General features: G+C 44.0%; 10 protein-coding genes across 10 annotated transcripts; 7 read left to right on the top strand and 3 right to left on the bottom strand.

The window, feature by feature from the left end:
- Positions 1 to 188: 188 nt before the first annotated feature.
- Positions 189 to 2,350, top strand: EAE97_007536 (uncharacterized protein; the record flags this gene model as incomplete). The annotated part of the gene is made up of 4 exons (XM_038878051.1): positions 189 to 302; positions 781 to 876; positions 930 to 1,006; positions 1,060 to 2,350. The coding sequence occupies 4 exons, from the start codon at positions 189 to 191 to the stop codon at positions 2,348 to 2,350; spliced, it is 1,578 nt and encodes a 525-aa protein (XP_038730889.1).
- Positions 2,351 to 2,902: 552 nt separating this feature from the next.
- EAE97_007535 (uncharacterized protein) lies at positions 2,903 to 6,382 on the top strand. The gene is made up of 4 exons (XM_038878050.1): positions 2,903 to 3,402; positions 3,484 to 4,691; positions 4,757 to 5,309; positions 5,362 to 6,382. The coding sequence occupies exons 2-4, from the start codon at positions 3,814 to 3,816 to the stop codon at positions 6,004 to 6,006; spliced, it is 2,076 nt and encodes a 691-aa protein (XP_038730888.1). The 5' UTR covers positions 2,903 to 3,402; positions 3,484 to 3,813; the 3' UTR covers positions 6,007 to 6,382.
- A 622-nt stretch (positions 6,383 to 7,004) lies between these two features.
- On the bottom strand, positions 7,005 to 9,801 carry EAE97_007534 (uncharacterized protein; the record flags this gene model as incomplete). The annotated part of the gene is made up of 2 exons (XM_038878049.1): positions 7,005 to 8,023; positions 8,076 to 9,801. The coding sequence occupies 2 exons, from the start codon at positions 9,799 to 9,801 to the stop codon at positions 7,005 to 7,007; spliced, it is 2,745 nt and encodes a 914-aa protein (XP_038730887.1).
- A 691-nt stretch (positions 9,802 to 10,492) lies between these two features.
- EAE97_007533 (uncharacterized protein) lies at positions 10,493 to 11,016 on the top strand (the record flags this gene model as incomplete). Its single annotated transcript, XM_038878048.1, has 2 exons — positions 10,493 to 10,746; positions 10,803 to 11,016. The coding sequence occupies 2 exons, from the start codon at positions 10,493 to 10,495 to the stop codon at positions 11,014 to 11,016; spliced, it is 468 nt and encodes a 155-aa protein (XP_038730886.1).
- Positions 11,017 to 11,387: 371 nt separating this feature from the next.
- EAE97_007532 (uncharacterized protein) lies at positions 11,388 to 11,830 on the top strand (the record flags this gene model as incomplete). Its single annotated transcript, XM_038878047.1, has 2 exons — positions 11,388 to 11,673; positions 11,700 to 11,830. 2 exons carry the CDS (start codon positions 11,388 to 11,390, stop codon positions 11,828 to 11,830), a joined length of 417 nt encoding a protein of 138 aa, XP_038730885.1.
- Positions 11,831 to 11,913: 83 nt separating this feature from the next.
- EAE97_007531 (uncharacterized protein) lies at positions 11,914 to 12,198 on the bottom strand (the record flags this gene model as incomplete). The annotated part of the gene is made up of 1 exon (XM_038878046.1): positions 11,914 to 12,198. One exon carries the CDS (start codon positions 12,196 to 12,198, stop codon positions 11,914 to 11,916), a length of 285 nt encoding a protein of 94 aa, XP_038730884.1.
- Positions 12,199 to 12,726: 528 nt separating this feature from the next.
- Positions 12,727 to 15,832, top strand: EAE97_007530 (uncharacterized protein; the record flags this gene model as incomplete). Its single annotated transcript, XM_038878045.1, has 3 exons — positions 12,727 to 12,915; positions 12,968 to 13,296; positions 13,360 to 15,832. The coding sequence occupies 3 exons, from the start codon at positions 12,727 to 12,729 to the stop codon at positions 15,830 to 15,832; spliced, it is 2,991 nt and encodes a 996-aa protein (XP_038730883.1).
- A 399-nt stretch (positions 15,833 to 16,231) lies between these two features.
- On the top strand, positions 16,232 to 17,343 carry EAE97_007529 (uncharacterized protein; the record flags this gene model as incomplete). The annotated part of the gene is made up of 2 exons (XM_038878044.1): positions 16,232 to 16,777; positions 16,849 to 17,343. 2 exons carry the CDS (start codon positions 16,232 to 16,234, stop codon positions 16,900 to 16,902), a joined length of 600 nt encoding a protein of 199 aa, XP_038730882.1. The 3' UTR covers positions 16,903 to 17,343.
- A 156-nt stretch (positions 17,344 to 17,499) lies between these two features.
- On the bottom strand, positions 17,500 to 18,911 carry EAE97_007528 (uncharacterized protein; the record flags this gene model as incomplete). The annotated part of the gene is made up of 2 exons (XM_038878043.1): positions 17,500 to 17,883; positions 17,952 to 18,911. 2 exons carry the CDS (start codon positions 18,909 to 18,911, stop codon positions 17,500 to 17,502), a joined length of 1,344 nt encoding a protein of 447 aa, XP_038730881.1.
- A 791-nt stretch (positions 18,912 to 19,702) lies between these two features.
- Positions 19,703 to 20,604, top strand: EAE97_007527 (uncharacterized protein; the record flags this gene model as incomplete). Its single annotated transcript, XM_038878042.1, has 2 exons — positions 19,703 to 19,931; positions 20,015 to 20,604. 2 exons carry the CDS (start codon positions 19,703 to 19,705, stop codon positions 20,602 to 20,604), a joined length of 819 nt encoding a protein of 272 aa, XP_038730880.1.
- Positions 20,605 to 20,676: the final 72 nt, after the last annotated feature.

The raw sequence follows: 20,676 nt of genomic DNA, 5'->3' as shown, positions 1-20,676 counted from the left end.
GGCGGGGCACAACAACTTCATACCAGATTTCCCTGTCGTGCTAAATATTCACCGTGTTGATCATATCGCCTAACTGACCTTCTCTTTCCTCTCATAGAAAGCTTAGATTGCTTCTCCTCTTCCTCAACATACCCAACCATTTACTTCTTCTTACGAATCTTCGAATATCTTCAAAATCATAATACAAAATGGCACAAGCATTGAAAAGCGCTCTCCCTTCCCACCTCAAGCCTTCGAGCTTATCTCCAAACGATAATGGCGAATTCGCCCGCAAGCACCATGGAAAGACACAATCACACATGGTATGTGCTGTCCTTTCATGAAATATCAACTTTCACCATCTCTTCCGTTATGGATCACCTACACAAGACCACGCATCTTCATCCTTCCAGGTGACAAAAGCGGGAATCTTCTGGTCTAAAAAATCACAATGCCAATATGCAAGATACAGTACTTCAAAGGGGCTTTTGCCTTTGCACATATAATGGCAGGAGATGAGTCTCCATATCATCCAGTGGATGCCAGAAATTGCAGAATCTTCGAATGATTCAAAAGTGGTATCTGTATTCAACTAGAGTTTGCATACAAGTTAAAGCCAACTTTGAAGGGGCAAAGGTTCTTCACCACAGCAGTGTTATCGAATATGGCTCAACATTCGATCTAAACCCACCTGTTATTTTACACCCTGCCATCTCCCTTTCTTTTATACCAGAGTCTCAAGATTTTAGCCTAGCTCCAACTATCGACACTTCAGCTCTAACTAAACTAACAAACTATCAGGCTTTCGAGAACACCTCGACATCTGTAGCTGCCAGCCAGATGAGAAATGCTCTCAACAACCTCGCAGACACCGTTGAGGATCCCGAAGAGAAGAAGGTAAATCCAAGCACGCTCCCGCAGACGTATCGCACATATCTAACGCCCTATAGCTCTTCGAGACCGAGATGGACAACTTCTTTGCTCTTTTCCGCAGATACTTGAACGATAAGGCAAAGGGAAACCAACTGTAAGTATCAGCCTCTTGGATACAACAGATGCGTTGATCTAACGAAACAACAGTGACTGGGATCGTATTGCCCCACCTGCCCAGAACCAAGTCGTCGATTATAACTCGCTTGCAAACTCCGAGTCGGTTGGATTCCTTAACAAATTGGCTGTTCTCAAGCTTAATGGAGGTCTTGGTACTTCCATGGGTTGTGTTGGTCCAAAATCAGTTATCGAAGTCCGTGATGGCATGTCCTTCCTCGATCTTTCCGTCCGACAAATCGAATACCTCAACCGCACATACAACGTCAACGTTCCTTTCGTCTTGATGAACTCGTTCAACACTGATGACGATACCTCAAACATCATCAAGAAATACGAGGGCCACAACATTGACATTCTTACATTCAACCAATCTCGATACCCAAGAATCTTGAAGGACTCTCTCCTTCCTGCACCAAAGACATTCGATTCCCAAATCTCTGACTGGTACCCACCAGGACACGGAGATGTTTTCGAGTCTCTCTACAACTCCGGCATTCTCGATACCCTCATCAAGAGAGGTGTTGAGATTGTTTTCCTTTCCAACGTTGACAACTTGGGTGCCGTTGTCGATCTCCGCATCTTGCAACACATGGTCGAGACCAAGTCTGAATACATTATGGAGTTGACCGACAAGACCAAGGCCGATGTTAAGGGTGGTACCATCATTGATTACGAAGGTTCCGTTCGTCTCCTCGAAATTGCTCAAGTACCAAAAGAGCACACCAACGAGTTCAAGTCTATCAAGAAATTCAAGTACTTCAATACCAACAACATCTGGTTGAACTTGCAAGCTGTTAAGCGTATTGTCGAGAACAACGAGCTCGAGATGGAGATCATTCCAAACAACAAATCCATCCCAGCTGATAAGAAGGGCGAGTCTGATGTCTCGATCGTCCAACTTGAGACTGCCGTCGGAGCTGCCATCCGTCATTTCCACAACGCTCACGGTGTCAACGTGCCCCGTAGACGTTTTTTGCCAGTCAAGACCTGCTCTGATTTAATGCTTGTTAAGTCAGACTTGTACTCTTTGAAGCACGGTCAACTCCAAATTGACCCCAGCCGTTTCGGTCCAGCTCCTTTGATCAAGCTCGGTAATGACTTCAAGAAGGTGTCCGATTTCCAAAAGCGTATCAGCAGCATCCCAAGAATTCTTGAGCTTGATCACTTAACCATCACTGGAGCCGTCAACCTAGGAAGAGGTGTTACTCTCAAAGGTACTGTTATTATTGTAGCAACTGAAGGACAAACCATTGACATTCCTCCCGGATCCATCTTGGAGAACGTTGTGGTACAAGGTTCCTTGAGACTTTTGGAGCATTAGAGGGTTACTGGTTTACTTGCAATGAGCGATGGCCTTGGTGGATCTCCTGTTTATATGGTCCACCATGTGGCATGAGTTATTACAGTTCGATGGTCTAGCATGGCACCTCTAGTACAATGAGTTAGTACCATACAAACTAGATGAGGAAAACTATTTCAAAGTTTTAGCACAATGATTGCGATTACAAAAATTTAATACCAAAATTCATAAAGATAGCTCTCGGTCCAATCTTTTCATGCTGTGATGTTGTGATTAATGTTACTAGAGTAGTATTTTCTGTCTGCATGACTTGCACGATAGCAAGCATGCGTTGGCGAACTTATTCACACAAGTCTTAGTTAGTTGATTAACCAAACAACCGTTCGAGCATTCATTTGATGTTTGATATCTATTGATCCACAGAGAGGTGGGTAGCGCGCCTGACAGACCGCAAAGCAAACCTGGGACGAGGGGAAGTCTGGTATAATTTGATTCGTCTTGTAAATGAATAATCTTTTGGCGTAGCCTTATAATGACTTTATAGAAACATTCAACTGCATTCTGTTTTCTGGATGCGGAACAAATAGTTCTCTCCCACCGAAAATACTTCTAAAACCTCATATCAAGATCAATATATTGTAACCGCCACACCCAACGAAGCCAAGGATATTTTATTCCCTGCAGCATATTAAGCTTACGGAAATAGCCTATTCCTCTTGTAACTCTTATCGCGATAACAATAGTCTGTCTGGGCGATTGATGTGCTACCACCACACCTCACTGGTCAAACATTATCCGTCTTAATACCAGTACACAGTTTGAAATACTTTGAGTTCCGCGAGAATTAATCGTAATTCTATTGCCATTTCGAACGGTTTGTTCGTCCTACGTGACAACATATCAGAAGAATTTGATGTCAACGGGGAACCGAGAAGACGACTCTGGACTTCTTGTAACGGTTAAACGGATTCGATCATTTGTTGGTTGAGTCTTGGGATTGCCAAGTTGATATCGAAAATTTGTCGCGTTTGGTGATTTGATGGATTTGACGGGGATCGATTTGGAGAAAATCAGTGAGTGTTCTCTGTTTGTAGTAGTTGGGATGTCATGGGTACTTGTGAGAGGATTGGAATTGTTAATGTGATGATTATTAGGTCGCGTGCAGCACAACTCACCCCGCCTCGACCTCGACGATTACTTGTGAATTTGATACAACAGCTTTCTGCGATTCTGCTCTACTGCATAGCGAGAAGTTATATTCCTGAATGGGTCCAGGAAGGGTTTGTGCGAAGGCTATACTGTGTTAGGGAATACTCTTGTCCTCCAGACTGATTGCCGATACGGCGTTGGAATTCGCATTCTTAACAATATTTACAGTCACATAATACAGTATCCGAAGCTATATACGGCCCTGAACTTTTATTAAACTATCTCCTGTTGTTTCGACCTATCCTGTTCCATCAAATCGTTACTAAAGTCCTAGAATGATGAATGATCAGTGGGTAACTTCTGCTGAGGGCCCTTCCAATCCTTCTGCCCCTCTCACACCAGGGGATCGACCACTCAAGAGTCCTAGTCATTTTCCACGGTCTCACTTCTACACCGAAGGCAGTGATTCAGGGGAGGACTCGCATATGCTGGGATTTATGGGCCCTTCTTCTTCCGAAGATAACTTCAATAGTCATGTTATGGTTGAGGCAAGCGACGAATCTGAGGGCGGAACTACTTCACAAATGAACCTAGTGAGCGACCGACAAAATAATACAGAAGAAGAGATAGCTGCATTTGAAGGAACTATGGATGACCAGGCGACGCTCCGAATGAGTCGTGGAAGTGATGCTTCTAATTCTAGCGAGGGAAGTTCAGTTAGCAGTGTTAGACGTAGACAAAACGCGAGTCTCGGAAAAGCCCCCATGAGGGAAGACAGCTTAGGTTATAGTGTTTCTACTGCTGGTTATCAAGCAGACATGTCAACTACTCTGGATCGGGTTCCGAGCTCGTCTAGCTCTTCTCGACGAAATACAACGTCATCTAGGTTTGATCGCAGACCTTCAAATCAATCTTCGTCATCGAGGCGAACCTCAACTCAATCTAATAAGAGCAGAAGAGCATCATCTTCTCCAAATTCTCTCGCGGAGCAGTCGCCAAGAAGCTCGGCTAATCCTACGAATTCACTTCCGGATGATGATGCCACGCCAACTTTATCTCGGTCCTCCTCAACTGTTGTACAAAGGCAGACGAGAGAGCGAGAATCTGCACGGAGCGAAGTTGTAGTTCCTAGATGGCAGCCGGACTCGGAGGTTGTTCAATGTCCTATTTGCAATGCTTGGTTTAGTTGGCTAAACAGAAAGCATCACTGTCGGTATGTGAATTGACCCCTCTTACTATACCTAGTGCGTTTTTTATTCACCTTATTAACTCTTGTAGAAAATGCGGCCGTGTAGTCTGCAACTCTTGTTCTCCGCACCGAATTACAATTCCCTATCAATACATTGTGCAACCTCCAGACCATCCGTCTCCATACAATTCTGTGGCCTATAATCGTCTCCATGATCCACAGGGCGAAGGACGTACAAATACATTAGAGTTTGGAGGAGGAGACAGAGTTCGTCTGTGTAACCCTTGTGTACCTGATCCGAACGTAGCTCCACCTCAAACCAACCAAACAGGTTCCAACACAGAGCCTCGATACAACATTGGGCACCACGGCCGAACACGAAGTTCTATCGTTCCCTCTACGACTATTCCAGGGAGCCTACCAGTGGAGTCTCGATTTCGACTTGCGGATCATCGTTCACATACAATTCGTGACCAAAGTACCTCTAATAGATATTCACCATCCGGGATGAATCCAACTCCTAGAACAGCGGAAGAGTTTCAGACCTGGTACAGAGAGCGAGCTGGTCTGAGCTCTGGACAAAGTGTACGTTCAAGAAGCTCGACTGTTGCTGGAACTGGGCGGGATATAACTGAAGATATGGTAAGTTATTGATTTGTGACAAAAAAAAGCATATGCTGAATTCTTATCATAGTTTACATTCCTCAGAAATGTGCGAGGCCCGTCTACTAGCGTTCAGACACCACCAAACGCTACTGTATCAACAGCAGCTAGGCGATATGTCCCATCAGCAGAAGATTTGCGTACCCGTCCTTTACCACGACCGCCTCAAATACAAGAGGAAGATGAATGTCCCATCTGTCATCATGAACTCCCTTCTAGAGCTCTTGTTAATTCCGAAACTCTTCGATCCGATCATATAATGTCCTGTATCGATCGCGCCACATCTAGAATGTTCATCGGTACTCCGACTTCAACACCTCCCCCACCAGTCTCGTCAACAACACGTCCGGCGCCACCTATCACCCAATCATCTACTCAGTCAACCTCCTCCCGCGCTTCTGCTTCTTCTACAGTAGCCGCACCTCACCCTCTTACATCAAACCCTTCAGCCGGCCCCTCTCAACCTCGACGCACAGGAGTATTTCCATATATTGCTACGGAGAAAGATTGTCAAGACGATGCGGAATGTCAAATCTGTTTGGAGGAATACGAACCGGGATTGGAAATGGGAAGGTTGGAGTGCTTTTGTAGGTTTCATTTGAGTTGTATCAGAAAATGGTTTGAGAAACATCCAGGAAGATGTCCGATGCATCAGCACGACGAATATGGATATTGAGAGAGATGGCAAGTGTGGATGTTTGAGAAATAGCAAAAGCAAAAGTGTTGCGGAAGTGAGATATTAAGATATTAGGATTTAAAAAGTTGTCCGATACAATGATATTATGTCAGATCAGAGATGGGATGTGGTCAATGTTAGCCCAACAGCGAACATTTTTTCCCACTCACACCACCCACAGAAATCGAAGGATATACATTCTCACGGCGTTGGGATGCTGGATATATCATAAATATGGTATTACCATATAGCATGCACATTCATTGATTCATTCATTACATTGACGAAACGACTCTTTATGGGACATGGTGTTTATAGAAGGTTGGGTCGGATACGGATACGGGTATGGGTATGGGTATGGGTATGGGTATGGATAGGGATAGGAATAGGGATATACGGATACCTAAGACAAGGATACCAATCTTCATGACTCGTTGCTTGTTATACTGGCGTAGATAGATGAATGGAGATGTTATATTCTTTATGATTGTTTATTTGCTTACGGCTATATGTGTATGAGGTGTGCTATGTGATGGGGTGAGTGGTAGGTGGTATGTGGTATGTTGACTAGGTAGATGGGTATAGGTAGATTGAATCAACTGAAAATTTACTACCACTACTACTATAGTAAATATGTTATGGTATCGATATCGATGCTGACATTAGCGACTAATCAATTGACAAACGATGCAATAAATCATGTAGAAAGTATATTGATTTCAACCATCATATTGCGCTCGCGCTCATCCATATACACGTATACATGCTAGGGCTACTGATTGAAAATAAGTAGCTAGCTAGCTACCTGGTCCCCAAAAATTTCAAGAAATGTCTCTGTGTGCCATATCCACCCGTAGAAGTAAGTCATAGTGATAAATACAAAAAAATGTGACTCTGCTTCTCATCTTCAAGAGTCACACCTGCTCTCCCCCTTACCCGTCAAAAGAAAAAGAAGAGAAAAAGGGCCATCAGAAATCCTTGCATGCGGAACCGCAATCCTATAATGCACCTTCAAACCCCGGAACATTACCACCCATAAACTGACCAAAAATATCGTCGCCGAAATAGTTCCCAATATCGCCAACGCCAAATGTAATACCCATTGCTTGTTCGAATCCATCGCCCATTGCAAATCCTAGATCCATGCCTAAAGAAGGATCGATATTTCCGGGTATATCGCCGTAGCCTTGAAGCATTTGAGCATTCATGGGGTTAAGGGATGGCTCGTAGGTGGAAGAATATGGCTGCTGTTGTTGTGCTGACCAGTCGTTTTGTTGAACTGCGTATTGGTTTTGGTTTTGAGCTTGATTTTGATTATCAGGACGGGAACCACCGGAATTACCGGTTGCGACTTCACTAAGAAGTTGGAGGGGTGTATTCGCAGGGACAGGACTGTAGCCTGGTTTACCGCTGCGTTGTGAGCCCATTTGTTGAGCATTTTGATCTGCCTGGTTCGCAGCTTCTCCAGAATTGTCACCGGTGTGTTTTGTAGAGTCGCCGGTCTCTAGATTTTGTGCAGATGTCGATTTCCCCTCTCGTTGGCGATGGAACCAGGTTTTCAACATTATGAGAACCATCAAGAATTTCGCAGCGGGGCGAGATCTCTCATCTGCTGCAGAGGCACGGAACACCTCGACCAGACCGTCGAGATAGTGTTCCACTTTCATGTTGTCCTTGATGAAAACCTTGCCCAACTCACCATTAGGGTTAGCTGCCGCAAAATACATCTTAATAAGAACAACGACAGCATAAGCAACTCTAACGAAGTGCGCAACAGGGAGACATCTAATGACATCAACTTCAAATTGCAGGAAAGTTTCAAAAATGCCGTCGATGGATGTCAAACAACAGGAAAGAGCAGAAATATGAGCAGCGGTCAAGACATCTGGGCTCTCTGCAGGGCCATGTAAAGCTGCTTCAGTGAATGGCGGCTTGAACTCTTCGACGTTGTGGTCGACATGCATAGCGACTTCATGCATATAAAGATTGATGACATGTTCCGTCAAGGTTAAAGATGCTATGTGACACTGTCAGTAATCAATGTCTAATCAGTTGAGTTTACTACTTACGTGTTTGAACCTCGGGGGGTATGGACTTGCTCCATTTATCAAGCTCTTGTTCGAAACCTTTAAGGGCATACTGAACCTTCGGGTCGGCAATACTAATGCTTGCACTTGGGTCATCCATGGAAAATGATATTCCAACTTCCTCAGCAATCCGCTGACTCAGAACCCATTGACATAACATGTTATCAGTAGGTGCTGCGTCTGGCGAGTTCTGAAGTATTTTAACAGATTCTGCCATGAACGGGGACCAACGAATGAGATTTGGTCGCCGTAAACCCATAGATGCATTGCAACATAAAAAGTAGCAACCCAACCACGTACGTCTTGCTTCAACAGTTTCGGGGTCGGGGTATGGTGTTCGACGCCACGGATGATCCCTCCACAATCCCGCGCTCTTCATTTTATCAGTTTTACCACTCTTTCCTTTCTTGCCCATTCCAATATCAATTGCCATGACTGCCGCAATGTGAATAAGTTGATAGAATTTTAGCTCTTCAAAATGTTCCGGTGGCCAATACCAGAGAGTGCTGACAAGAAGAGCTTGTATAAGCTCCAATGTCTTCTCGCCATTGCAAATGATGCGATCCGCATAGATACTCATCACTTCCTTCGTCAACTGTTTTTGCAGCGCTGGAAAATTTGTGCCCGAGCTAGCGCTCAATATAGCTAAGAATAAAATTGGCTTTGTTTTGCGAATCTCAGAAGCAGTAGTACGTGCAGGAAAGACGACGGCTGGCATATGGGGGGCCATTCTTTCAACATAACAATTAAACATTTTAGTAGCAATTTCTGACGTTATCAATCCTCTATCTACCACATCTGCATATTCGTGGGAAGGGGTTTGCTTTAGTTGCGCATGCCATGATGCTTGGTGCGCATTTGGGTCTGGGGTCTTCTGTCCCATGAAATTAGTAGTCATGAAAGAGTCAGGTGGAGTACCATCTTGGCTCTCAGCATGCTTCCTCTTCTGACCTGCCATGACCATCGGGGGTGCAGACAGTGCCTGGCTCTCAGGCTGAGAAGCTTTGGGATAGTTGGACCAGTCGTTGGAGTTCATTCTCGATTCAGCAGGGCCTAAGTAAGGCGACGCGAAACCTCCATTTGTAACCTGCTCATATGGATTCTGTCTTGCTGAAAACTGTTGACCCTGCTCCTCAAGACCAGATTCAACACCATGCACTGTTGGGGTGGATGCCGATCTCGTTGCTTGCAAGGTAGCTGTTAAAGCTTCCACCCTCTTCTCCAACTCAGCAACCCTGCTATCTGCTTTCTTCTGTCTCTTTCGACTTGGTACAGTAACGACGCATTGCCGATTAGCTTTGGTGCATCGTTTGCAAGGACCATCGAAATTGATCATATCGGGTTCGCATTTAACTTTCAATCCTCGACAAGCTTCGCAAGCTCTTGATCGCTTTGGATCGGCCGACGCGTCTCCCAGCATGTGTCCATCGTCTGGCGTATGGGTCGCTGACTGGGGTGTTTGAGGCATATATATTTGAGATTGGTCTCCATCGTGAGTAGGTTGATGATACTGTTGTAGCTGTGCAAGCTGTGTGGGTGATGGACCAGATAATCGAGGTCCGCTTGCAGGAATTTGAGTGTTTAGATTATGAAGTTGGTGATGGGCTTCTGAATGTGGGTGCTGTTGAGGTTGCGCAAACGAATTTGTGTTAGATTCATCTCGAAGTCGAGGATCAATTTGACCCAGATTTAAAGGATTATTTTCCATTGCGATTGTTGATTTCGTGCCGACTGTCCGATCGGAGAGTTGTGATGCCGTGGATGCGATGGTCAAAAGATCCGGCGTTGTGAATTTTAGCGCTAGTAGGCTCGAGGTAAGAGAAAAGCTGGGGAGAGGGAAGCAACAAAACGAAATGAAACGAAACGAAACGAAACAAAACAATAACAACGATAATATACGTAGGTATGTATGGAGGGATTATTTTGTCATACGACTTTTTACATACAAGTTGTGGCTTACTTTATATGTAATCTGGATGGAAAAACAATGTTTATTTATTTAAAAGAATTAAATTCTGTTTCTAGATACTTGGTAGTATATGTGATGATTCATTGGTCGTCGTAGTTGGTATAAATTCATAGCAATGTAATAAATATACTGGTACCTACGAAGTTGGAGCGTTTGCAAAGTACGATCCTACTTACTCTACTATAGCTCATCCACTTTCTTCCTCTCTTATTGTTTGCGTGAGAATCAGACATTCAAGAATACGACAACCTCTTACGAACAATTCATCGTCAGATGAGACTTCCTTTGTACAATTTAAAGCTACCTACTCTACTTCTACTCTATTTGACCTCGTCTTTCAACTGGAAATTCCTTAGTTGCGGGGCAACTCACAAAACTACCTTAAGTCGATGAACCTGATGGTCTGCAATACCATCCGAGTATATATATGATGGACACAAACACATCAAGTAAATTCGATGAGAACCAAACTTCAGATGATTTGCTGAATAGATGCTGGGGACACCAAGACTGCTGGGATTGTTTGTCAGTAAGCCCTTGCTCGTGGTGTGCTGTATCCTCTACCTGCGTTCCAAATACATCTCCTATGAAGATCCTCGCACCCATTTTCAACAGTAATATTTGCCCTCTCTGGTCTGAACGATGGGAATTGAGAGCGAAACCTCTAGGTTGTCACGTTTCAACGTAAGTGGCGCTCAAGTCGATGGATCCCATTTGTTTCAAGACTAATCAAGGCTCAGCATCACATTTTTGACATTTCTCGGATCAATTTATGGAACACTTTTGGCATTGGGGATTATTATTCTCATAATGAAGTGCTTGAGAACTGGAGAAACGAACCAAAGGTGGTGGAAGATATCGAGGCAGTATCCAAGGAGATTCTGGAAGAAGAAGAAGGACTCAGGAGTGGTTGAGGCAAATGATTCCCCAGAATCTCGTCCATTATTAGAATAGATTTGGAGCAAAGTGTCTCGAATTAAATAATGATTTGGGCTATGGATACATAGTTCAATGACAAGTTGGCTTCGTAGCTCTTTCCCCATTCTCTTGTGTCTCTTTCCCACTTTCAAATTCCTGCCCTATGAGACTTGTTTTGGCTGAGTCTTCACTAACGATTTGAGTGTCTCTCGACACATTCACATTGTAAGGTTCTCCGCCTTCTGGATATTATATGCCAATCTTCCTCTTCTCCAGAAAGACCCATTAAACACATCATATTGGTGATATTACTGCCGTCCCTCTTCCATTATTTTCTTCCACGCGACACCCAGACCCTCCATTGGGTATTTCTACACTCCCTTCCATATCTATTCAGAGAATATCTCATGGTTCTCCTGTCAATCCTCTGCCTCAGGATCGCTCCTCACGCTGGCCCTATGAGTTCTCGCGCCCTCATCCAATCTTTGGCCCTCCTTTGGCCTTCTCCCATGCAAACTCTCAAGTCACCCTTCTATTTGCTAGACACCTTGCAGAATGGGCCAACGCCTGATCTCGCAAGAACAATTGGGATGATCCCCTGGGCCTGCAAGAGTTCAAGACCAAACGTTTGCCGTACAGCTCTCCTGTGTCTCAAAGCTCTGCAAGAAATACAAGAGATTTCACATATCCCCAGTACGTCGCTCAATATCTTCTCCCAGTTATCATGCTTACGGCGAAGCTGTATTTCAATGCCGTCATTGCGGAAGGGCAAGCTCCTGAAGCATCCGAAAGCAACCATGAATTCATCAGAAAGTTGGATAATATTTGTGAAATTAAATGTGTAGATTAAATATGCTAACAAAACGAGACTAAGACTTCACAAGGCTTTCAAATGAGGCATAAATATTATCGAATATCACAAATGGCACTCCCTTATCCGGAGCTCACTGGCGGGATAATGGCTACCTCATCCCCATCTTTGATGGTTATTTCCGTGCCATCAGAGCCTGTCTCTGGGATATCAACATATTCTAAGTTGATAGTCACTAGGCAACTGCGCAAGACATTGTCTTTCATTCCATTGTAGCGATCCTCTAAAATTTCGAACAATCTTGAAAGAGGGAGAGGGGCAGAAAAAGTCTCGGAATCCTTTGAGGTGTATGAGCTAGCAGTAGCAAAATAAAGAACAGTGAATTGTCCTTCCTTGAAGTCAGACATGCTCTCCGAAAAAATCTGTGAGAAATAATCATTAGTCATAGGCCATGATCCAATAGGACACGAATATGCAAGAAGTTATGAAAAGTCAGAGATCTTGGTGTAGACCACAGCGAAATATTGTCGAAACAATATATCTTCAGGTAATACATGCTAATTTTTGTTCATCATACAAGTTGTATTGTAATAGAAAGAGAAGCTATCGAGTGATGCAAGACAAACAGGAATATATCTTACCTCAAAATAATAGCTAAAGAGTTTCAGTTCTTGTTGTGCCAGTATAATGAACAGAAGGCTCGTGGGAAAGATTCACAGTTGATGTTGGGTAAAGAGGAAAAAGTAGAAAATAAATACTGACTGTGCTCTAGAGGGAGCATGGGCCAGGTTTTGATCATCTCACGTGCAAACGCGATAACGTCGTGTAAAACGTTATCTCGATAGATCGGAGAAATTTTGCCGATCAAATACCTCACATTTCCAGAAGTCTACATAATAATAAGTGCTCGCCAATTGTCACAGTGTGTGAAGACTATGTTGAGAACTTCTCAGCTCTCAAGAAATAATGTGCGACCATTCGTTTGCTGGAAGTGTCTCGCAAACTTCAATTCCGGGGCAATACTTGGAGGGCGACAACTCCTACAAGGCCTAGATGGAAATGGTCAATCGAGGCAAAAGACAATATTAAGGCGAGGTACGAAGTCGTTCAGCACCAGCCATGTAGTAAGTAAAAGTTTTCATTCTGTCAAATATACTTTTCTGACTTAGTTTCAAGAGCCAGGCCGAAATAGAGACGCAAAATCGCAAACTTCCCGGTTCGTCTGATGTTTTGTACAAACGGAAGGAAGGGTTGGCGCCGATTAGAAAGCGGCTAGAAGCGTGGGAGGCAGAGCATGCCAGTCAATACATTCCTGTCACAATCAATGATGATGCTTCACCTGGAAGTTTGGACAATGCCAGCAGTCGCATCCAGGATACCAAGTTCGAAATCGATGACGAAGAGGATGCAGTGCATGATGACATCTCTACTGTTAGATTTGATGATTTGGTCGATGTTGGGAGTAGGCGTGGGTTCTTAATTCCTGGGGATCTCGTTGAAGTTATGTGTGTTTACTCACTATATCCCACCATTAGAATTCGGATACAGAACTGACATAAGTCGACTAGTGGCAAAGGGCAAAGACAAGAACTTGCAATATACATACGCGATGTCGGTAGACTTGCCGAATTCTATACAATGTCTGGCACTCTGATTAAGGGCTCTATGAAATCTACGCACTTTTATGTCCCAGGCTTCATTAGCAACGATGAATTGAACACAATTCGACCTTTTCTATCATTAGCGGGAGCTGGACAATCGGATGGGTCAGATGTACACAAATTCGATCAACAAGTCCCTAGAGAAGCAACCAAGCACATTTTAGAAAAGATGCAAAGGTTCTGGGATGAATCTGAAGAGCTTTATCAAAGCACCTTTTCCAAGCTAGATCATGCTCACCATCTCGTTGCCAAAGATAAATCTTTCCGGTATGCTACATTAATCGAGCTAGCCAATGAAATTATTCCTCGCAGCAATTCAAGAGCGAGGAATGGTTCACATTCTTACCCTGTATTATATGCCCTACATCGTTCCCTTATGCGCGATGCAATTGGGTTTCGACCACAATTGAGGGGGGCGACTAGAACTGGCGGGCAGTACGAAATTAGCTCCAAAGCAGAGGTAAAGAATATTATGTACGTTGTCGAGGAAGTTCGCAAGTATCAAAAGGCCTCGGAGACGAATTTGATGTTTAAAAAGAGCTCTCTACTTAAATGGGTCAAAGATTGTCAGGAGGTCATAGACGAAAGTCGCAAATCACGTCAACTCACAACCCATGGTACCATTAGACCGCTAAATATCTCGGATGAGAAAATGGAATTTCCACGCCAAGTTAGTCCATCGCCATATACAGAGTTTTTGAAGTCATGGGCGGCTTTTCGAACCATTGATCGCAACTCCACAATAAATTCGGCGGGCTCCATCCTTCTTCGAGTCATAGCACGATACGAGGAGTTCCAATTGGATCAAAGCACTGCATGGACTTTCTTGCAAGAAATTGGTGAGATTCATCCCACTACGAACAGGGTAGCCTACGATCTTCGAGTTCATGATCACGGGTGCAACGATATTTCTCAGAAAGACTGTTTTACTTCTGAAGATAGTATGTCGGCTCTTCGAGGGGAGTTCCATCTACCGGTTTACTGTATTGATTCTGTAGATGCTCACGAAGTTGATGATGGAGTATCAATCGAACGCACTGAAACACCAAACGAGTACTGGGTTCATGTTCATGCAGCCGATCCTGCCTCACGATTAGAAGCAAAGGGTGAGTTTGCGGATGAGATTTCAGATCGTACTGAAACCATCTATTCGCCCAAAGAAGTGTATTTCTTATTGCCGTCTGATTTCGTGCAAAATAACCTCAGTCTCGACACTAACCGTCCCTCTTTGACGTTTAGCGCGAAGATGAATTTAAATGGTGACATACTGGATACAAAGATATCTCCACGCACTCTTTTAGATGTAAAATTTATGACACCCAAGGTAGTTGCTGAAGTCATAACCGGAAGTGATTCTACAGACTCTAATATCACTTCCATTTCCAGTACTGTTGGGTCAACTATAGCCCATACTTCGGAGAAGAGGACTATGCTGTCAAGCCATCAGCTTTCTGACGAACACAAGGAAGACCTTCGAATACTACACAGGATTGGCGATGCTCGGCTCAAGCAACGTATAGCTCATGGTGGTGTTTCCATGAGCTCTGTCAATGTTAATGTATCAGTGTCGCCCACAGCGGGAACAATTCAATTACAGAAAGAAGAATCTAGTAGTCTGGGTTCAAAGATAGACGCAGTTGCACCACTTATGTTAATCGCCGCAGAGGTCGCAGCACGATGGTGCTACGATAGAGGGGTTACCGTCCCTTATCGTGTCACTCCTCGCAATACAAACAAAAAAGATCCGTTGGAATTCTATAGAGAAGTCGTATTACCTTCACTGGACGAGCATGGCCACCCTCCAGTTAATATTGCTCTGCAATATTTTCGACTGCTTGGCACAATACTTCCATCCACTATCCCAGGCCCGCATGTGGCAGTCGGCGTCGAAATGATGGCCAAGTGTACAAGCCCTCTGCGCCGCTACGGTGATTTGTTACTCCATTGGCAAGTCCACGCTGCACTTCGGGAAGAAGCACGTCTAGGTCATGATCTTAAAAATAACACCAAGGAAGATTTCCTTCCATTCACAAAAGCCGAGCTTGATCGCATCATTTCTCATCTCGATGCTCGCGAAAGAATGATTAAACAAGGCAACAGGGATTCTATTAGACACTGGTTATGCCATTTTCTGATTCGCGCATGGCAATTTAAGGAGGCTCCTCTTCCTCCTACCTTCAACTTTGTCGCTAGCGAAGATGTTACATACAGTAGCACATGGGGCAAGTTGAACTTTTTTGATGCCCCAGCGAAATTGGTAGGATCTGAGACTTTTGATATTGAGAGTGTCAAAGCTGGCGATCTACTGGAAGTCGAATTGGAAGATGTAAATGTATACCTACGCAGCATAACTGTCAAGGCGATTCGTCGTTTGTCATAATAATAAAAATTTGTCCATCAAATCTGATTGGATATATGGTAAAGAATTATTCACCAAATCAGGTAGCCTTTCTGCAAATAGGACACCAATTGGCACGAACTATGTATGAAGCAGATGATCTTGCTCCTGGCTATTGTTTCATGATTGTTATTTTTTTCTGGTGTTCAACCTCTTACAGGAATGTTATTGCCACCAAGGGCACGTTTCTACATTCCACAGGCAAATTTCCTACCATTTTTGTTCGCTGGAATTTTGCCCCCCAGTGAGATTGATAATCATAGATGGCAATATTCTTCTACAATGTTTATAAATTATACGACGGTTAGAACAACTTGCTCCAGCCGCTCGTTATATTCTCGTTTTTGACTGACCGCCAGACAATCACTTGTAGCTACAGTCATGCAGTTTCAACCCTCCATTCTCACACCTTTCCTCGCCCTTTTCACAAACGCTCAATCGATCAATTTTCCTGATATTAACATTCCGTCCATACCTGACACGGCTTCTTTTGCTCCCTCAGCAGATCTAACCAATGGCAAATCATCCTCATCCTCATATTCATCCTCTTCCAGCTCTTTTGCAGACGGACAAGGAAGCACCAATATCCAGCAAGTTAACACAACGTGTGACTCCGATGCAAACTGTGCGACTCGCGTCAATGGCATCGTCAATGGGACCGCGGTAGGAGCCACAACTCTTGGAACATCAACTGTGAGGATAATTAGCACGAGCACGATTCCAGGTGCAAGTGGAATCTTACATCAGAGTGGAGAGACTGCTGGTCCTGTGAGAAATGGAGGACTACTTGGAGGAAACGCAGATTTGACAACGAGTGGAACGGCGGGGAGCACGGTGTTTGTGACAGAAACTGCGACTGCAAAGCCCACTGGAGTGGCAAGGGTGCAGGATATGAGTAGTGAGGCTAGGAGGGGAATTTGTAGGATGGTATGTCTTCATTCATATATGTCTTGGCTTGGAGAGCTGCACCAAGAATAACTCATTGACCTCGATTTTAGGGAAAAATTATCACGCTGGCACTTGGGATTGCAATAGGGGCTTTGATATTGTAAGGATCAGCTTTAGGGTGTTTTTGTTCGCCGTGTTGTGGGCAATGGTCAAGAATATATGCTCATTGACGCTGTTTCTTCGCTTGAAGTAGAAGAAGCAGTACATAGAGATCGGTTGTTGGATCGATTGTTGGAACGCTGTCACAAAAGTCCTGCGCTGGACTTGGGATTTTGAACGTGGCTATAGGAGTTGCTTGGAGTTCTCTAGGGTTCTTGATATAGGATAAGCCGATGGTATTTCAATTGGATGGATGTTGACTTGGTCTGCTAAATTGTCTTCACTCATAAATTCTGCGGTTCTAATTGGCTTCTTTCCTGTTTGACAATCGAATTAACTACCAAAGTAATGATTGTAGCATCACTTAATGTTTTTCCTGCTTGTGGATAGCCTTATATTAAGAGATTGACAAATTACAATAAATTTGGTCAGATGGCATCTCATTACCAACTCGCCGCAAAAAAGAATGCATACTGGTTAGACTTCGCTTTTATTATTGAAATTACAAGGTTTGCTCGCTTTTTTAAACCAATTCCACATCTCCAACGACTAATATGTACAAATCATTCTCATCTTAATAGCGCATCTTAGCTATTTGAAGCTTACAGCTTCGGGGCGTAAATCGAATTCCACGCTGCTCGATCTGCAGATTCCAATGGCTGTTTTCTTCCATCCCAGAACAGAGGACATAGCTGGAACCATTTCTCCCGGCTACAGATTGAATGAACTGATCTTTTGTGCCCTAGATCAACATATTTTCCAATGGTAAGACCTTGGGCATTCTCGTAAGACAAGATGGTAGCGCCTGTTGCTTTGGGCTCACCAACTGCATTCACAGTTCGTGGATCGTCGAGGAATACATAATGGATACAGCTTGAATACCAGGCATTAACACGCTGTGGGCCACGGAATGAAGCATCGCCGACGAGAGAGTGGCGTCCGCGATCATAATCTCCAGCGTTGTAGTGTGCACCATAGTGATCCTCCTGTGGTATCATGTCAGTATGAATGGAATAACGTTGAATAAGAGTCATAAAAGGAGATGTCAACTTACTTTCGCCCAGTAGAGCTCAAAATAGGAGAATCGGGTATCGTTGAAGCGTCCAAATAGACACAGCACATGAGGATCGAAGTTCAACTTGCGTAGATACTCACGATGCTGGTCCAATGTTCCAGTTTCGTTCCAGCCCTTAGCAACACGAGGATCATTTTGCCACGTGTTGAAAGTCTTCAAATGTGCATCGTTTTGCCAATCAACCACTTCGAGAGAGAAATGCTCGTCCAATTCGGGAATATAGCGACTGTAGCAAATAGATCCCGGGTGTGGCTTAGGACGGCGTGTTGGGTGGTGAGTGTAAACAGCTTCTTCGGGAAATTTCATGGTGAGTTGGTAGTTCTCGGGCATGACTGGATATTGGGCTAGTGATCCTCGGATTGGACCGTCGGTACCATCTCCAATTACCCAGATAGGGCGAGGGCCAAGTGGTGAGGCAGCTCCTTGCCAGAATGCACCTCGGAGAATTAACAATTCTTCGGTGGGCGATGCGGTTTTTGCTGCGCTTGAGAATCGCCATGGTTTTGGGTGCTCAATTCCCAAACCAGTAGATAGCAACTCGCTTCGGATAACCTCTTTCTCGGAGCCACTCAAAGTCAATCGGAAATATTCTATCGTTGGATGAGCGAGATATATTGCGTGGACAACATTCCAGACTTGGCCCAATGTAGGAGCATTGTTTCCTGTCCATTCGAAGGTGGTTTGTGGGCTTCGACATGCTCTTCCCCAGGCGGTATTGTCAGATAGAGGGGGGCACTCATCTTCGCGCCTGGTCACCAAATCAAGCCATGAAAGAGCATCGGAATGTAATGGTTGAGGTAAAGACTTTCCAGATGTGGGTTGCTGACCATCCAATGCCAAAGTATGTTTAGCTGGTGTTGTTTCCGTGTTGGTATTTACTCGATATGTAGTCAAAAAAGGATGTGGTAATTTTACCAGAGGGTACTTGTGTGGTGCCATCCTCGCGAAGTTTATGATATGAAATTTATTAAGAATATAGAGACACGATACTGTCACGGCAGTTTATTGAAAGAGTTTGGATGTGAATAGGACACTAAAAACTACAACATGGTCTATACAAGTATATACAACTGTTTAATTTACATTGGTAATAATGATTTTCACCAAGGATAGTATAACACCATTCATGAGGATTGGACCAAGGCAAGTTCCTGACTTTTTGACTTTTAAGAAATATCGGTCTAGCAAAATAGAGAAACGCTCTAGATTCGTTACGGATTCAATGCCGGGGCAAGACAAACACAATGTCGTTGATCTACCTACCTTGGTATGTAACTCATACATACCCCACTTCCATACAAATAACAGGAGATACTCGGACCGAGCAGGGTAATTGCAACGCTACACATTCTTCCATATAGTAACTATTACTAAGTTACAACTGTATCCATACCTTTCTCAAGCCGATATTCCGATACCGCAAATTCACATCGCAAGCCAATTCGATTGTGCTTCAAATGGAGTCTCAATCTCAGGGATGTCGAAGCGAGAGAAAGCTTTCTAGGGAAATTTACTAAACAAGAAATTAAGAACGCACTATCCATACCATACCTACATTTACCTGCCTCGAGCCTGCTAGACGGTAGATGGTGGACGCACTGATCAATAAAATATTATAAAGTTACTTGACGGGAAGCTCGTAAAACTAGTCAAAATATTATCCTTTCTACCTGTATGAGATTTTGCGTGGCTGGCAATAGTGACCTACTATACATCGACCCACTGTTAACATGTCTCTCAGATCAAGATCCTTGAATTTCAAACATTTTAATGTCTCTTTTCCTCAAGAACGAATTGTGCAGGTCACATTGAATAGACCTGAGAAGCTCAATTGTATCGATCAAGCCACGAGTCGGGAGATTCAAAGAGTATGGGAGCTTTTTGATCAAGATGAAAGCCTCTGGGTTGGAATTATCACCGGTGTGGGGAGAGCCTTCTGCACTGGAGCCGATTTACAAGGTTAGAAATTTCCAATATTCAGTCACAATTCAGTATCGAATTATACTTTTTGCACGAAAACTAATCAAAACTGGCGAGAACAGAATGGAACGAGATGAATAGAGCAGGGGTTGTCAATGACATGTCTGCACCAGGTCTTGCAGGACTCCCACGTCGAAGTGGCAAAAAGCCTATTATTGCTGCAGTCAATGGCATATGCATGGGAGGGGGATTCGAAATGATAACCAATTGCGATGTCGTAGTTGCTGCCTCCACGGCCGTCTTTTCTCTGCCCGAAGCGAAGCGTGGGATCGTCCCTGTGGCGGGGTGTCTACCGAGGCTAGTTCGCACCCTGGGTTTGCAACGCACCTCGGACCTGGTTTTAACCGGTAGAAACGTAAGTGCTCAGACTCTGAGTGATTGGGGACTTATCACTCGAGTAGCAGAGTCTGGTACAGATGTTGTTGATCTTGCTGTTCAAGTTGCTCAAGATATGTGCAAGAACAGTCCTGATGCGTTGATTATTGGTCGTATGGGTATCAGATTGGGCTGGGAAGCTGGAAGTGTAGAAGAGACTGTGTCGACTTTGGCTGATGAATGGTATCCTCGTCTGGTTAAAAGTCCTAATTTTGCCGAAGGTATTCAAGCATATGTGGACAAACGACCACCGAAGTGGGTAAACTCAAAGTTGTGAGAGGGTGTGATGGCGATTCAGGATACTGCAGCGCTATTTCAGAAAGGAAAAATGGTATAGATAGGCTCGAGA

This window comes from Botrytis byssoidea, assembly GCF_014898295.1.
Source record: "Botrytis byssoidea strain MUCL 94 chromosome Unknown BBYS_015, whole genome shotgun sequence".
In the NCBI taxonomy this organism is placed as follows: Eukaryota; Fungi; Ascomycota; class Leotiomycetes; order Helotiales; family Sclerotiniaceae; genus Botrytis; species Botrytis byssoidea.
Note: the sequence above shows the minus strand (reverse complement) of the source record. Positions and strands in the feature narration are given on the sequence as shown.

What these genes read in the sequence shown, in the direction of transcription:
- EAE97_007535 (XM_038878050.1), top strand. Translation starts at nt 3,814, where the DNA reads ATGATGAATGATCAGTGGGTAACTTCTGCTGAGGGCCCTTCCAATCCT. An exon ending in AACAGAAAGCATCACTGTCG is followed by an intron (nt 4,692 to 4,756) that starts GTATGTGAATTG and finishes TAACTCTTGTAG; the next exon opens with AAAATGCGGCCGTGTAGTCT. An exon ending in GGGATATAACTGAAGATATG is followed by an intron (nt 5,310 to 5,361) that starts GTAAGTTATTGA and finishes TTCTTATCATAG; the next exon opens with TTTACATTCCTCAGAAATGT.